Below are 16595 nucleotides of genomic sequence, written 5' to 3' on the forward strand. Positions count from 1 at the left end.
AGCCCGCTCGGACAAACTTACCGGCGGCCAGGCAGCTGCGTGCGCTGAGCCGCCATCGAGAGGTGGTGACAGTTTTTGGAACTATGCCGCACGAGAGCCAATGGAAGCCTCGTTCCTTGGCGACACACGCCAGCCAATGGGAGCATATTTATCAGAAATCGGCTTCACATCGGGAGAATTTAGGTGCCGTATGGTGCAAGCTTCAAAGCCGACGCTGCTATTCGTTGCATAGGACAGTTAATGCTTTTGTATTAAAAAATGTTCAGAAAATGCTTTGAGCAAGTGCAACAGCGAACCGTCGAGCACACGAACTGGCAGTAGATTCCTGCGTGGACGTAGCCAAAGGACGACGTTCACTCCAAAAGTCGTGGAGCACGAATGGAGCCATTTCTTTTCCACACTTGACATTCCCACAAACGTAGCCTTCGCAACTGAATACGGTCATCTCACTGAAGACAAGGTCTCTTCACCTGGATGTACCAAACGGAATTCTGGTTCTGCAATGCAGAGGCCATCTTTTCCATAATTAGTAGGGCTAGGTTGCATGTGTAAGGCAGTCGCACGGAATATGTCTTGGGTCCCCAGCTTAAAGGGGGGGTGCAACGATTTCCGGACTTCGGTCAAAGATTTCTGGAAGTTGCCCTCCGACACTTCTGAAGTAATGAACAGAAAACCGATTTCGCCTGCGTGTCCTAGTTGTTGCATAAAAAAAGATAAAGATTGGCATTTCGGACACCCCTCAACTCGCTCCCAGCCTTCAGGGTCGCACCTGGTCCCCCTCCTAGTGACATCATTCGGAGTGCCGTGTAGGTTCCCGTGTGCTATCTCGGAGGGCGCTTCCTCTCCCTCTCTCTGCTGACATTAGCGGGTGTTATGCGGCAGCATAGAGCCGAGCAAGGTCACGTAATCTTTTCGCCGTAGTTCCTTCGGCTGCCACTTGGGGCTGCAGGTGGAGAAAAAGCTGGACTTTTGCTTTGTGATTATGCAGCGGAATCGCGACATTTTTAATGGAGAAGGTGTTTTCTCTATCCTCCAGGACACAATAAACAACGTAAAAATGACGAGATGCAAATTCTTTTAATCATAAAATCGTTGCACCGCCCCTTTAATCGGGAGGAAGCGTTCGGTTCCCGTCCAAGTCTGGATCCCTGCCATCAATGCAGATGGGGCAAGGGAATGTGCATATCAGGTCAACCTCCAACAGGAGGAGGCTAGGGGAGGGCCAATGAACACAGTGAATGTCTAGGAAAGACTTGTCCTAGAAGGAAGAGTGGCTTGAGATTTGAACATGTTTTTCACTTTCTAAATAAAATTTATGGCGAGGTAATTGTGTTGCATATGTGAAGCGTTCTAGCGTCACAAACTTTTAGCAATACTCGAGTTTCACACATGCAACAGAAGTGCTTAGAAATTTGCCATACATCTTCTCAGGAGATAGTTTAGCAGCTCGTCTAGGCTGTTCAGTTAAGTGCCTACGTTTAGTGCGCTCTTCATCAGATAGTTTAATGTGTTCCCTGTGTACACTTGATAGTTGTTCCTAGGATGAAGCGATACTACCGCTAATCGGGCAAAGAAACCTGGTGTCAGGTTCCAGCGTCGTTTAAACACTTGATCTAGGACGCCCTTAAAGCATGGCCACTCATTCCAATTGCCAGAACCAACCACTCCTCGAGCTACTTCCTCTTTCTCAACTTGACGGCTGTGCATGGCAACGGTTGCCGAGTTTCGTCGGCCAAACCCATACCTTACACTGGCAATCTTCCAGAGCCTTCCATACTCTCTAGCTCCTTGCCCTCGGTGCGCACAGGTGGTCGAGCTTCTCCTCGCCTACCCCTCTGGTCACGTTACCTCCCCATTAACCAATCGGCATCGAGCTTTGCGGCCACGCTCATTAGGCTTTAACGAAATATTGAGTGACTAACCAAAGAATGTTTTACAATGAAAGTAGACGCCCTTCTGTTTTACAGATCGAGAGAGATGCAGGATGACAGGACCCCTGGCGTGGGCCCTTAGGCTTTCTTTTGCGCCGCACTTCTACAATTGTACTTATCACAAAGAAGTTTATTCCCATTATCACGGTCTTTCACATTTTTCTTCAGGCTGCAGAGACGCTCTCAGCAGCGATGTCAATTCAAGCCACGTGCACAGTGTGTTAGAGGATTTATTTACACATCTTTTTAAACTTCAGCCAAATGCAACACTGTGTTGGCTACTTGGGGCTGCACTTAGTACCAGATGCAGCGAATGTGATGCACACCTCCTGCCCAGCCCCAAGATATGTGCCAACAGTCACCATATGTACAAATAAAAGACACTGCCTATTTACAGTCAGTAGTCCACGAGCCGCGCTGAGGCTTACTCCTAAAGACTGACATTTTCATTGGCGCTTCACTGTTCAGTCAAATTGGTAAAGATGTCATAAAAGATGATGCTGCAGTAACTGAGCATAGAAACACTTGCCATGATTGAAATACTGGTTGTCGTTGCATTAATTGTGCCAATTCCTCAGTGCAGTGACATGCTGAAAAGTAGTACAAAAGAAATCACTCTTGAGCATCAATTGCTTCAAAAACCCAATTTGTCTGCGCTAAACTTTAGCTATTTTCAGCCAACAAAGTTACTAAATATTTGTGTCTACATGCACCACATCAATAAAGAGGAAAATCTCCTTTAAAGGTTCATCAAAAACAAATTTCAAACACATCCTCCTCATTTCAAATTTAAGCTTCTCGATCTGGCTGGAAACCGGCATGGTTAAAAATTGGTCGCAGGACCATAAACCCACTTCTCATTAAGCTAAAAAGATGTGTAAAAAATACACGGGCCAAGGCCCAGCTATCGTCAACAGCCTCTCTCTCCTGCAACAAATTGTTCAAGTGGCATTGGGGTCGTTGTCAAACTTGACGGCTAGCCGCGACCTCCGCTGCTTTGGTTTGCTGTCCGAAGGTGGGACATCCTTCGAAAATGAAGTTGAGTCGACTTTCTCCTCGCTCCTTTCTTCTTTGACCCGACTTGCGGTTTCCAGTTTTGGCTTTGGCTTCAGCGTCTGGAGATTCTGCTTGTTGGGTGGCTTTCGGTTCTTGTCTGTGGCAGACGTTTCAGAAGGTACGGCTGCCGCTGCGCCTCCGGACTTCTTGTCCTTCTTCAACACCTTTCCGGCAGTTGACGGTTTCTGAGGAGGAGGAGCCTTGTTCCGCAAGACCTGAGGAGGCAAGGGCAGTGAAAGGATGCATAGTGAAACAAAACAACCAAAAAAGGAGGAACATCTTATATTTATTTTGGGTTATTTGGCTGGATGCACTTCATCTGGTAGCATAAATGCTGTTTTTCCACTTTTCTACTCTTGAGAAGCCAAATATTGTTAAGAAAGTAAACACTGAATTGAATATTGAACATGGACATGACAAAAAAGTAGCTTACATAATTCAAAGAAACTCCTAACAGATTTGAACAAGACAATGAACTAGATGAAACTGGATATTGCGGTAGTATAAACTGTAATGAAAAAATAACATTACTGTGAAAGTGCTAACATTACAAAGCAGCACTTTCACGGTAGAACTAAACAAATATTGCTACCGTAAAATACTACCAATCGTTCACCCACCCACAATAAATGGCTGCCCCTCAATTTTGTAACGTGTGAAAAATGCATAAAGAAGGTGTCTTTACATATTGCTGCCCTAAGGAGCACCGATCCCCCAAGTTTACATGATAACGTCTAAATTTTGAGTGACCGCTTGCCCAGGATTACACGGTAAGTATTTTTGACTGGGTGTTTCTACGAAATTGATATTTGACCCGATCAACATGCTGGAGCCCCAGCAGGCCCACTAGAGCTCAAGGCAATTGACCAACTGGTTACTCCATGCCATGGTGGCTTCAAGGCATTTGGGAAAATTTGGCACAGATGTTAAAGGGACACTGACAGGGTATTTATGCTCGTCGAGGTTTTTAGTTGTACGTGACATATGAGAGCTCAACTGCCCAGAACAGAATTTGCGGCTCGAAATTCGGTTTCTTTCCGCCTGAAAACCGCCGATCAAAAACTGGCCGGTTCGAGTCTCGCTCACTCTCTTTTTCGCGGTCGCGGGCCATTTTCTAAGGTATCGATGCGACCACCAAATTTAAACAAAGTCGTGGGTCACTGAAGGCACACACTCAATATTAAAAATAGAAAAAAATATGAAACCCATTTTTTGTGGCTTCTAAAAAGCTGTAAATACATATCGTGGGACTCGCGGGGACGGCGATAGCAGCGGACGATGGGCGTGGGACCTCTATTTCAGAACTGTCGTTTGCGGTACCGGCGAATTTAAAAGAGAAATTTGGGACTGATCAAAAGAATCGGTATTCATCCTGCACGACACGCCCGGCCACCAAGCCGATTTGCACGAAGACGTCGCCGAGCCGTCGCTCCCTTCTCGTGGCTGAAGACATCGCTCGCGCAAACGTCAAGCACGACGTGTCTACTTCGAGTTGAATATGCACGCGTACGGTTTCTTTACTAGGTGCGAATTTCCCCGAAGTGTGGTGCTTCCCGACTTCGACCTGGGAGAGCTTTTGCTAGAGAAAAATCGAAAGCAAACTTTCCAACTTACAGTTTACCGGCTGAATTATTACTAACGAAAGAGATCCACCACAAAAGAGATGTCCAGTAGCTCAGTGGGAAAAACGTCCGGATCACACGCGGTAGGACCGGGTTCGATCCCCCGTGAATCTTTTTTTTTTTTTTTTTTTTCCAAACAATTTCTGATGTTTACATATTTTTTTTTTTTTTACAATCATCGCTGAAGAAACAAACAAAAAAATAACAAACAAATGTTGTGGACGATACTTCGCTGAATTAAATGGTATGGGATTTCCGTTTTGATACCTGCGAACTCAATGTAATCACTTTCCACAAAATGCAAGGAGCATATAAATCAGGTAGCGTCCGCTTTCCGAGGTGCCCGTATATGTTCTACAGGAATTGCAGCCAGCCATTGGTCCCGATCCCGTTGATCTTTCGGAAACTCTGTCGCACAATGCCACTTTTTTTCGGATGCGGGACATGTGAGCCAGCTCTTCACGCAACATCTTGGGTGTATTCTTTTCGGAGCCGAGGCACTCACTACTCATCTCCAACTCCTCAATGTACAAAATAACTCATCTTGGAGTACAGAACAACGAGCGGAACAAACATAACTGCAAAAGAATCGCACGGCGAGCAGTTCCCGCACGCCGCATGTCGTGTCGTCTGCTACGGAGAGGAGAAAAAAAAAAAAACCGCACGGTCGGGTGTAGCCACGTGACTTCCGCCACTCACTCTCTCCTCTCCACTTCTCCGACCTCCGTCGGGTTTCGGTTTCGAGCAGTTGCGTCTTTTGGCTTTATTAAAAAAATACGCTACTCTGTTGCAAAATATTAATTGGATAGTCCTCCGACACCATAATAAAGCGCCCGGTAAAAAATAATAAAAAAACATTTTGGGGGTGTCAGTGTCCCTTTAAGGGTTTGCTATGCAAAGCGCAAGTTCGTCTGCTTCTTTTCCAGGGGTTGTGGTGCCGTCGGAATGCCAAGCTCCGATTGGTTCTGATTGAAGGATAGTGGGTAGACCTCGAGGCAGCTTGCTTTGGGGGATACCCACTATCCTTCAATCAGAGGCAATCGGAGCTTGGCATTCCGACGTCACCACAACCCCTGCAAAAGAAGCAGACGAACTTGTGCTCTGCATAGATTGAGAACAGCCTGAGCAGAATCCATTGGTGCTATAAAGTGGCTCAGAAGTGGGGGGGATCTCGTAAACCACTTTAGCACCCCCTTATTAAAACATGAATACTTTTTTTCTAGCATCTCATACAAACCTACAAACGGCGGTAGAGGCTCTCTGCCTCCAGAATACGCTCATTGCCTCCCGTCGGACTTCGGCTGTGCGCGCGATCGAGTTGCATGAAAGGCTCACACTCGAGGCAGAGCATCAGCCGGGTTCTTATTTCTGCAAGCTAATTTTGTGAAATCTGAATTTCGGTTCAGCATCAGGAGAGAGAGAGCTAGAATGGAACAAGCGCATCACCTGCGTCGGCACAAAGGCGTAGCCGGCAGGCGAGGACTGTTTCCCATGTGAAGGGTTGCCTTCCGCCGCTTCCCCGTTGCGGCCGACCCTTTGTGTCAAGGCCTGGTGGTAGGGCTGTGGGTGCTGTTGTTGCTGAAGTTGCTGCTGCTGCTGAAGTTGCTTCTGCTGCTGAAGTTGCTGGTGCAGTTGCTGTTGCTGATGGTGTCGTACCATTGTCTGCCCGGGCCCCTCGTTGTTCAGCAAGGGTGGCCTCGTGTGGAAGCGCAGCTTGGGGTCGAATTGAGGCTGGCTCGGATGATGCTGCTGTTGCTGGTACTGCAAATAATGATAAGGCAGGTGTGCAATTAAGGGGGAACACTACTCCGGAAGGCTAACTTTTGAACCGTTTGTCTTATTTGCATGAAATTTGCAGGGTGTACTCAGCACTGGACAAGGATGCCGTGGAAATTTTCAACCCTATAAATTTATCCCACAATGAGTTACATAAAAGTTCATAATAAAAAAGTGTATCTGCTGAGGAAAGCTATAGTTTAGAAAGGGTAATGAAAATGGCCAGTTTTTTTGCTGGAACATAGAGCAGAATACTTGCTTCAGACAACTATGAAAAGAAATTTCAAAAATTATAAAATTTATTCACAAAAAAAAAATATGGAAAAAAAATTTTTTTTTTTTGGTGTACATTTGATTGAAAGAAATATAAACTTTTCATAACAAAAGAGCAGAAAAATGCAGAAAGTAAGTTCACAGTCGTGTTCTCCAGAAAATTTCGATATAGAAAAACCAAAATATATCTGCACGCATAATTTGATTATGAAATGATAGCTTCCCTGAACTGATATTTGACACTAAAACGTGAAGCTGAGATAAATGCCCTTAAAGTTTCAAGATAACATTTTAAAAATTTATTTTTGCGTGTTAAATGTCAGAAATTCTTTCCAGCAGCGTATGTGATGTCTTCCTCAAACTTCTTCTGATATACTGATATTGATTTCAGTTATTTTCACTTGTGGATGACGAGTGCTACGCAGTGCAGCACACCTCACCAACATTTAAAGGATAATTATTTTTGACATTATTTGTCAGTGCACATTGACAAGACTTTGTGAGAGTGTTCCTTGTTATCCATACATGCCAAAACTCTGCAGTTCTGAATATGAATATTTTTGAAAAAAAAGTGCAATTCAAGGAAGTGTCCCCCCTTAAGTGGGATGTGTGCTATTGGAAGGATGTTGCTTTAAACAATCGCTCGGTGGGCTCCTCTTTGCATTGCGTTCGGGTTCCTCTTTCCAACTATCGAAAAAAGAACATCCCTGGAGCTGCTGCCTTGTGCTCCAAGCTTTCGCCAACGCACCGAGCTAAATAAAAGCGAAAAAGGCATATTTGACTTGACCCCTTAACTGGAGAGTGCGTCTTTAGACGCGCATCAATTTTGACTGCAGCTTGAGGGATGCGTCTATAGACACACTAAACTTTCTTTGCTGTTGGGAGGCGTGTCTTCAAACGCTCGCTTGTTTTAGCGTGTGGGGAGGATGTGCCATCTATCCTCATGCATCGGAAACATCTTTAGTTTTAGAAATGATGCATAGATAGCAGCACAAAAAAAAAAGGCTGAAGACTTGTGTATGACACCTTTAACCGTTTGCTTGGAAAATGGCATCCGGCAAACGCCAGCGTCCCCTTGACCGATGAAGGAATCGCTGAGCTGCTGCAAAATATTGACGAGGACTCCGAGTGCGAGCGGAAGGAGTGGCGACGTACGCGCGCTGCTGCGTACGTCGCCACTCCTTCCGCAGCCAGTCTCCTTTCTCCGAAAGGGCGCGCGGCCGACCCATCCTGAGTCCAAACCGAAACTGATAAGAGCGTAGGAAACAGCGCGCAAAACAGACGAAGACGAAGAAACACACGTGACAAGCGCTGCACTCGTTACGTGTGCTTCTTGAATTTTCACCAACGCGCCCAACTATCCATTCTTCCATGATAGGTGGAAAGGTTGCCGCCATCTATGAGTGACGACAGTGACCAGACTGGTTGTGTGCTTGCCGCCATCGCTTATAGATGGCAGTAGCTGTCCAGGTAGGTTTGTATCGACATACCGGACACGATCCTGGGGAACCTAGCCCTTAACAGCTCCGTTGTAAAAGAGTTGCTGAACACTATGATGCCTTGGTAGTTTTTTTTTCTGCTCCAAATAAGTTATCTGGTTTGTGCCAAACTATACATGCCCCTCATTTGGGAGTGATGGCTGCAAAAAAAAGCACAAAAACAAATTTGTGGAATGCTCCACGAGTGTGGTGTATGACATTCCACTTTCATGCGGTCACCCTTACGTGGGCCAAACTGGGCGATGCGTTAATTAATGATTGTGCAAGGGAGCATGCCGTTGCCACTAAACAGTCGCCCTCGGGTCACTTGGCTGTGCATTGCAATAGATGCAAGTGCACTCCACTTTTTTTTTGGAGATTAAGATCCTCGGAAGGCACAGGAATAAAACAACAAGAGAGATACAGGAAGCCTTTCAAATAAAAACAAGAGGTGCGTCAGCAAGCCATCATTCAGAGTGAGGGCAAGGGTAATTGACGTGCTGCATCACGAACCATGTATAAGTGTGCGTGTTTTCAAATTAAACTTTCAGTTGCAAGTACACCAACATGTTCTCTCTTCTTCCTCTTGTCCCTGTTTTTTAGGCGTTTAGTTTAGATGGAGAACCAACTAGCCCAACCTAATATTTTGCTAAACAGGTTCTCCTCTTTTGGCTTATGAGAAGAACAATTTTTTTTTTCTTGCACACTGCATGTTAAGTTTATTTTTCTTAGGTTCAGTTTAAAGCCAGTAACATGTGGAAGATACGTGCCAAATTAAATGACCATCCTATTTTTTGTTGCTGAGAAAAGGTACATTGAAATCAGGAACTCGGCCTAAGATTTGAAACTCCGTTACTAAAAATATAAAAAAAAGGCAGCACAAAGTTATCCCAAGGGGCCAATAAAATCGGAACACATTAAAGCAGAGTTTAAAAGACAAAACAGGGGTTACACAAAAAGAGCCACCATATTTTCTGGCGTATAATTCACAGATTTTCCCCAAAATTTCTATCGGTGCACTTTATACGAGAGCATGTTTTTATTTTAAAAAAGAACTGCATAAGATGTAGGCCGTACCGACATTTTTGACAGAGGAGGAACAGCAGGAAACCCGCCGACGGCCCGCTGTTCCGGCGGTCCAAAGATGGTTAGAAGAATGCCGTCGTACGTCTGTTGCTACTTCGCCGATAAGCGCAACTTGTATACCGACTCTCGCATAAAAACGGCCGTTCCTAGGGCACTGCGACTCCTAGGCTGGAATGTGCGGTATTCATCGAGAATTGCAGATGGATAAGAGGAAAGAAGGCACTCACCGTGAAGAATGTGGGCCGCTGCTGCGGGTAGAGCGGCTGTGGGGCAGGCACGTGGTAGAATGGCATCCGCTGGTGGTGCCGCTGCTGCTCCGTCGTCGCCAGGGATGGGGCCTGTCCCGGCACGCCCGTGGGAACGGGGAAAGGGGGCGCCATGCGGGGCGTCTGCCAGGACACCTGGGGCTCGAGCTCCTCCACGGGAGGGGGCCCCAGTTTGCCCAGGGACTCGAGCAGGAGCCGGTTTGTCTCCACAAACGAGTCCGGGATGAGCGCCGCATCGCAGGGCGGGGGCAGCCGCATTCGCAGCCCGGGCAGCCCAGGCAGTGCAGACGCGGGAGGGGCATTCCCGAAGGGCATGGGCACGCTGGGGCGCTTGGCCGGCACTGCAACGGACGGCCGGGGGTGGAGGTCGTTCGCTCCTGCTTTGGACTGTCCTGCCGAGATTCCTAGGCATGCCAAAAATGCCGAATGTTCGGTGGACGTGGTTCACGCACAAAAACATTTGGCGGCAAAAAGCCCAGAAATTTAAGCTCATCTCAATCGTATCTGATAACTTCAGAGATGCATGCGACGTGTTGCAAATGAGCTGAGCACGTGCTGTGTGTTTGTGTGCGACATCACGTGACTGTGATGTCGTGCAACATCATCAGGTCACATGGCTGTGATGTCGTGCAACATCATGAGGTCACATGACTGTGATGTCAAGGTCACATAAGCAATATAGCCCTGTGGGGCCATATCACTTATATGACCTTGATCTATGCTTTCGAAGTTTATTTTTTGCCGAAAATTTGGAGCTTATCAGAGTTTATTTTTTATTAATTCCCAATTCTAATTCTGAGCTCAATTTTGCAGTGTTTATGTTAGAAAAATATCCGGGTGTAAAGATGTGCTAGATTAAAAAGAATGTGCTTGTATCGATTAATATTTCAGCTGGATCTTGCATTGGCACCATTGCTATTGGCAACACTAATTTGTCCCACGACAAACGTTGCAAACAAGTGCTGCTTCGAGAAACGTCGATACCTTAAAATCAATTAACTCTCAAAGGTAGTCGCTGGGAGCTGGGAAGCTCGTAATTCTCCCATCTTATCCACAAACCTACCCCGTGACTGTGTGGCATGGTAAAGGATGTGATATAGAAGCTTTAATTGCCTGCCCCCTCTTTCCCCTTCTATGAAACCATAATTCACAGCTTTCACTGTTACGAAAACACAACCCCTCATTCCTTTAAAAATAACAAAGACAGGGTGTCACAAAAAAAAAAAAAATTACAGGGTATTTTTTTAATGCAAAAATAAACTAGTAGGCATCGCTGAACGCTCATTCTCTGCCCAAAGGTAGCACTAAAGGTCACAACCAGATGCCAAAGTTTCAGCCTGATCCGATACCTTATTAAAAAATTATGAGTGATTTTCTGAAAATTTCAATGGGAAAATGGAGCCCACTTTTGCCCGTTTTCGGTTTCTGGTGCCCATAGAGCCCCATGTATTCAAAAACTCCGTCGGCCGCCATTTTCCCATTAAAATTTTCAGCAAATGACATAACTTTTGAATAAGGTATTGGATCGGGCCGAAACTTTGGCATTTGGTTGTAACCTCTATGTGTGTGTAACTACGAAATGTGTATTGTAATGTGTAACTACGAAATGGACTATGTACACTGCGCGACAACGTTACCACGAACACGACATTGGCAATTTTTTTAATTTTACTTCGAAATGGTATTAGAAGGTACCACATTTTACCGCTTAGGTTAGTGTCCCAGATGAGCACCTTCGAACACACTAATAATATTGATGCAGTCTTCTGATTTTTTTTTTTTTTTTTTTACAGAAACAGCTAAAATCAACAATTGCTTGTTCGCGCTAACGGTTTCGCGCTCTGTATACGATAACAGGGAGCTTTCGTAGACCATTTTCGACGTCACGCGACGCTCCTCCGCAACCAGCTACGATACCCAGAACTCTACAGTCAAGACCATCGGCGCGCAGGAACAGTAGCGGCTTCTTCGTTGCGGAGAACTTAGCGAAAGGGGAAATGTGGTCTACGAAAACTCCCTAATAAAGTCTTAAAGTAATGCAGGCAAGCACTTTGAGTAAGCAAAAATTAGCGTTGCCTGAATTTTTATATCGCGACGCTATTTTTAGGTTACCCAGAGCACTTGTGTACATTATTTTAAAACTTCCTTACAGTGAACGGGATATTTTTAAAAGTGATAAATCAGACAGGCTGACGGGCATATGATTGCGACTTAATTTTCTTACAAGTTCAAACACAGAACCGTCGCGTACACAGGCAAAAATCATAAACCACAAAAAGCTATCGCCTTGGTTGAGGAAGTCGAGCAGGAAAATCGCGCCATCAGAAAGGCGACACTCCAATTGTGATAGTTCGCGGCGGTGTCTGGCCAGCACGGCACCACCATTTGCAAGCTGCTGCAGCGACATCCTTGTCAAGGCCTCATCCCATTTGCAGGTCGATGAAGTTGTAAATGTTCGGGTGCGCCCTCCCTGACACAGCGTTTATCTTACGGTGTCATGTCTCCGTGGTTGTTTCGGGAGAGGGAGAAGTGATGTGAGCAAGGAGAACAGACACTTGACACTTGAACCTAATCAACTGTTGACGAACAGTACGAACGAACCGAACGATGGCCGAAGCGGGAAGGTTGTTTCGGGAAAGGGCGAAACGGGAAAGGATGAAACGAGAAGGTCGTTTTGTGCCGGGTCAAAACGGGAAGGTACAAACGGGGAGGTTGTATTGGGAATGGGTCGAAACGGGAACCACCCACTCTCATCACCGCAGTGGTTGGACACGAGCCACTACCCGAGTGTTCGCCGAGGCATTGATTGTTACGAGCCCAAGTCGAGTGCTCACGCAGTTCCCATGTCCAATCCATGAGCCGCGCTCGACTGTCGTCAGGCGGGTGGTTTCAATCCCACAATTACATCATCAAACTTTGCGAAGGCAAGACTGAAAAAATAGTCCCCTTTTATCCTCGAAACATCACCACAACAAAGGAGCTTCTGAATCGGTCAATCAGTACACAAGAGCGTGGTGAGAAGTGCACTCAACGAAGCTAACTTACATGCCAGAGCAGACTAGGAACATAAGAGATATTGCGAAAATTAAGAGTAATGTCAGTGTTTGACACTGACAGAGAGATCAAATAGGATAGTATGTTATTTGCAGCTAAAATTGAAAGTTCTGAAAATTTGCTCAAGCCTACCATAACGATCCGGAAGTGTAGCAGGGCCTGGGCTTGGGCTATAAGTGAAATCAAGTTTTGGCGCAAGTTCCTCACATTTGGGTTGAATGTAGCAGGATGTAGCAGGGTAAGCCCTTTGGCACAAATGGTGCAGATCATTGCTCAAAGTCAAGCCACGAGACTGGATAAATACTCACCTGCCGTCGGAGCCATGGAACGCATTTGAAGAGACCCTGCAGTAGGCTACAGAAAAAGAAAAAAAAAAAGGAAGAAATATAAGGTTAGTTAAGAATTCAATGCAACATTCCTCTGGAATGATCTGCATAACCGCAGATTGCTAGGTGTGATGTGCACCAGCAGTTTTCCCATGCATCGCTCCCTAAAAAAGAGGTGGTTTACAGAAAAAGAAAAAAACAAGATCTAATTTCCTTTAAAGGTCAGTCAACCTACATAATCGTTTTCTGCTGGGATGAAAATCAATTCCCAGATTCCTTCTCTCCATTCACTCTTGCACTCCTCTCTTCTCCCAACAGGAGAGAGTCTCTGAGCTAATCTCCATAGAAAGAAGGAGGGTCTCACTCTTTTTCGAATGAAAAGGAGGGAGGAGGAAGTTTTTTTCTTTCTGCCTGTTGGTCGGCCTTTAAAAATAAAATTTATTGAAACAGAGCAATGTACTAAAACACGATGAACCTGTCCAGTTTTCCATGGCTTCCCAATTTATTGTGTATGGCCCATAATGTTCTCTCTCAAGCCGTGTTTACATGAATGCGACTTAGTCGCATCGAATCCACTTGTCGCATTCAATGCGGACATGTAAACTGCATAATGCGCAAAGAAAGCACATCACATGTAAGTCGCTAGACAGAGGTGGATTGAGATGGCGAGTGCGCATTCATTCAGCCCATGTAAACGGAGGTTGCATCGCATTTCGGAATGGGGAGGATTATGGGAAGGCGCTCGCTGCGGGAGTGAGTGAACAGCCGAGAACATGGCGGCGCAGAGAGCGGTCCCGTATGGTCGCCCACAATTTTTGCTTTTATTGCCATCATAAATAAGCGGAATATAGCAGAGCTGCTCGGTGAGAGCGGCCCCCATCCAAGCCTTCCGAAGTATGACTTGCACGTCCGAAGGGGTCCCAAAGGCTTCGGCGCAAGCACGAACGACACCGAGAGCTTCGAGCACTGTAGAGCACTGCATGGTAGCATGGTAGCGCAGAACGAGCAGCTCCTACCTCGGTGCCGTTCCTGGCTGCGCAGGAGCCTTTCGGACTCGGGGTCCGGTTGGTCCGGTCGCGATCGGCGAGGTCTGGCGCGGCGAAGCGCGGAGGCTTCCTCAAAGCGTGCGCACACACGTTGCCTCTGGTCCAGAGTGACCCGGCGGCCCGGCCTGGAGCCTTAAACGCTTGGGTTTTGATGTTTCTTCCGTCTCGTAACTTCTTTCACAGGACCAAGACAGCAGGCACGATCTTTATGTTTCCTGAATGCGTCGAAAGGCCAATGGCCTCCAGGCCTCCACAAGCGATGCACCGGAAAACGTGGTGCGGCTGGTGCCGGAACTGTATAACTTCCAGCTTTGACACGGCGTGGCGCCACCTTCGTGCAGGGCTTAGTGCGCATTCATGTAAACATTGCCGCGTCGGCTTCGTTCGAAAAACGAGTGGAGTCGATGCGCTGAAGTCGCTTTCATGTGAACGAGGCTTCAGACACCTTCAGGGGCAAACATTAATAAGGAAGAAAGGTAGGCAACAGGCAGAGTGAGTGAGCCAATGAGAGCAATAAAGAGAGGACTGTTTGCTTCAGTCATTCTTCCATTCCCTTCCTGAATTTGGCTCATAAATTAATACTAGTCCAGCTATTTGAGTTATGAGCAGATGGTAAGTGCACATAAAAAAGCTTCCGTCAGCGAGGCTGTCACACATGGAAGCCGAGGCATGATGACCCCGTCATTGCAACTTTAATACCCATCTTGTTAAACAACCTTAACCAGTTGAACAGCAGTAAAATGAAACAAAAACAAAGGGGCTTTAAAATGTTCAACATAAGACCGAGGCAACAATGAAGCAAGCATTGTTTATAGATTTTATCTTTTGCATCCGATCTCTCCCCAGCTTCGTGTTAATTACCCATCAGCTTACCTGCACAATTAATGACCCAAGAGTATAGATCAACGACTCAGCAGGGAAGACTTTTAAGAAAAACGTTCAAAGATTTCAGAGCGGTAGCTGTTAGTGCCCCTTCCCGACAAAAAATGCCCATGTATGAATGCAAAACCCCACTCCAAAGCAGAGGCACTGCTCTCCCTCTCTCCATCGGTCCTCACAGATACACAACAACTGTGACAAGGCTCTCTCTCATTCCAGCCAGCCAGACACGCTGGCTGGGATGACTAGGCCACACAGAGACGCTTGCATGGCTTGGGAACGGGCGGGAGTTTGTATGTTTAGCTATTGCATTCCACTCTTAAAGGTGAAGCTTTTCTGCTTCACTTTGTACATCTAATTTTCATTAGATCAAACTATTTTACTATCTTCGTGCCGTTCGATATAAGTGGGCTTGACAGTAATGTCACAAGCCGCGACAGTTATTTTGCTAAACACGCAAGATCTGAAGTAGTCTGAAGTCACACGAATACAGTCGCCGACCGATTTTTTGGACTCGGAGGGGGCCCCAAAATTGTCCAAATAATCAAGCGATCTGAAAAATCAATTTCATCCCCCAAAATATTAAATTTCCGCGCATAATCCGCTGCGTATTGGTCACTTTTCACTTGCTTGATGTCAATTTTAAGTTCTCGTGCAACTTCCTCTTTATATTGTTCACTTTTCACTTGTTTGTTGATCTGTTTGGTCATGGTGCTGCGCTTTGTCGGCGCCTTCATTGGCACAAACAGCAAAGTTGAGGTTGGCGCCATTTGGCACTATTTGTAGACAACATTTAGTCCACCAAGCTCGCTTCAATACTAAGGCTATCGGCAAAAAACCTTCGCACTGAGAGACCACAAGAATGGCAGATGGGTGCTCTTCTTGTAGTCGCACTTGAAAAACACGGACCACGAGAAGAACTGGAAGAACCTTAAGTATGGACAGACAGTGGCCATGTTGGCTATAGCGGAACCGGAAAACCCCACTATAGCCTCAACCCAGCTTGTTTATTGCGTACAACGTGGTATAGAGGCTACAGGGCAAAACCAAAACAACTAAAATGGCAACGACTAAGTTCGTGGCGCTATCACGGCGGCTGTTTTGTGGCTGTAAACTGAGGAAATCACGCAAATTATGTCCAAAATATCGAGCAATATGCTTTATGGTGTCTGAAATTTCAGTCAATGTTATACATTAACTCTATGGGCCGAGTGACAGCTCAGCGAAAACAGCCGAATAATAGGACATGTCCGAAAAATCAGTCGACGACTCTATGTGCAAACAGCAGCAAAAGAAACTATGGAGGCAACCAAAATACAAACAAATGAAACTCACTACATAGGGAAGAGCTCGCTTAGCTGCGTCCTGCAACGCAGACTCCTTGTCCATGGTGCATGCACTGCTATACTTTTTGCCGTCTGGCAAAATAACGAATGCCTTGTACTTCTGGAACGGCTGCACAACCAAACAGAAAATAAGCATGCGGCAACACAAAGAAACAAAAAGAAGAAAGGTAGACATCACGTGGAACAGTTCCTTCGGAAGGTACAAATGAACTACGAGCTGAAAAACAAGAGTTCACACGTACCTCAGTGTCACCCATGCAGACGACATAATGAACCGGTTCCGAACCCATCGATTCCTTTGTACGCTGTATCAACTCTGCAAGGGCACTGCAAAACAAAGGAAAACATTTTTTTTTTTCTTTTGCAACAATTAACTTCATGCTGCAAAAAAAAAAAAAAAAAAACGCAGAGCTGTGCTAATATTTTCATGTCTGAACTAAAACTTCATTAAAATGC

The 16595-nt window shown here is 45.9% G+C and overlaps 1 protein-coding gene across 1 annotated transcript in view; it reads right to left on the reverse strand.

The window, feature by feature from the left end:
- Window positions 1–2043: 2043 nt before the first annotated feature.
- Window positions 2044–16595, reverse strand: part of LOC8031327 (5'-3' exoribonuclease 1) — an 82184-nt gene continuing 67632 nt past the window's right edge. The window contains exons 34-39 of the mRNA XM_029974041.4: window positions 16382–16466; window positions 16129–16248; window positions 12851–12896; window positions 9450–9892; window positions 6056–6370; window positions 2044–3202 (exon numbers count right to left, since the gene is read on the reverse strand). Coding sequence (XP_029829901.2) covers window positions 2873–3202; window positions 6056–6370; window positions 9450–9892; window positions 12851–12896; window positions 16129–16248; window positions 16382–16466 — 1339 coding nt within the window. The 3' untranslated portion in view covers window positions 2044–2872. The remainder of the gene's footprint in view (window positions 3203–6055; window positions 6371–9449; window positions 9893–12850; window positions 12897–16128; window positions 16249–16381; window positions 16467–16595) is intronic.

The sequence above is a fragment of the Ixodes scapularis genome, unplaced genomic scaffold, assembly GCF_016920785.2.
Source record: "Ixodes scapularis isolate PalLabHiFi unplaced genomic scaffold, ASM1692078v2 PGA_scaffold1__304_contigs__length_218370807, whole genome shotgun sequence".
Taxonomy (NCBI): Eukaryota; Metazoa; Arthropoda; class Arachnida; order Ixodida; family Ixodidae; genus Ixodes; species Ixodes scapularis.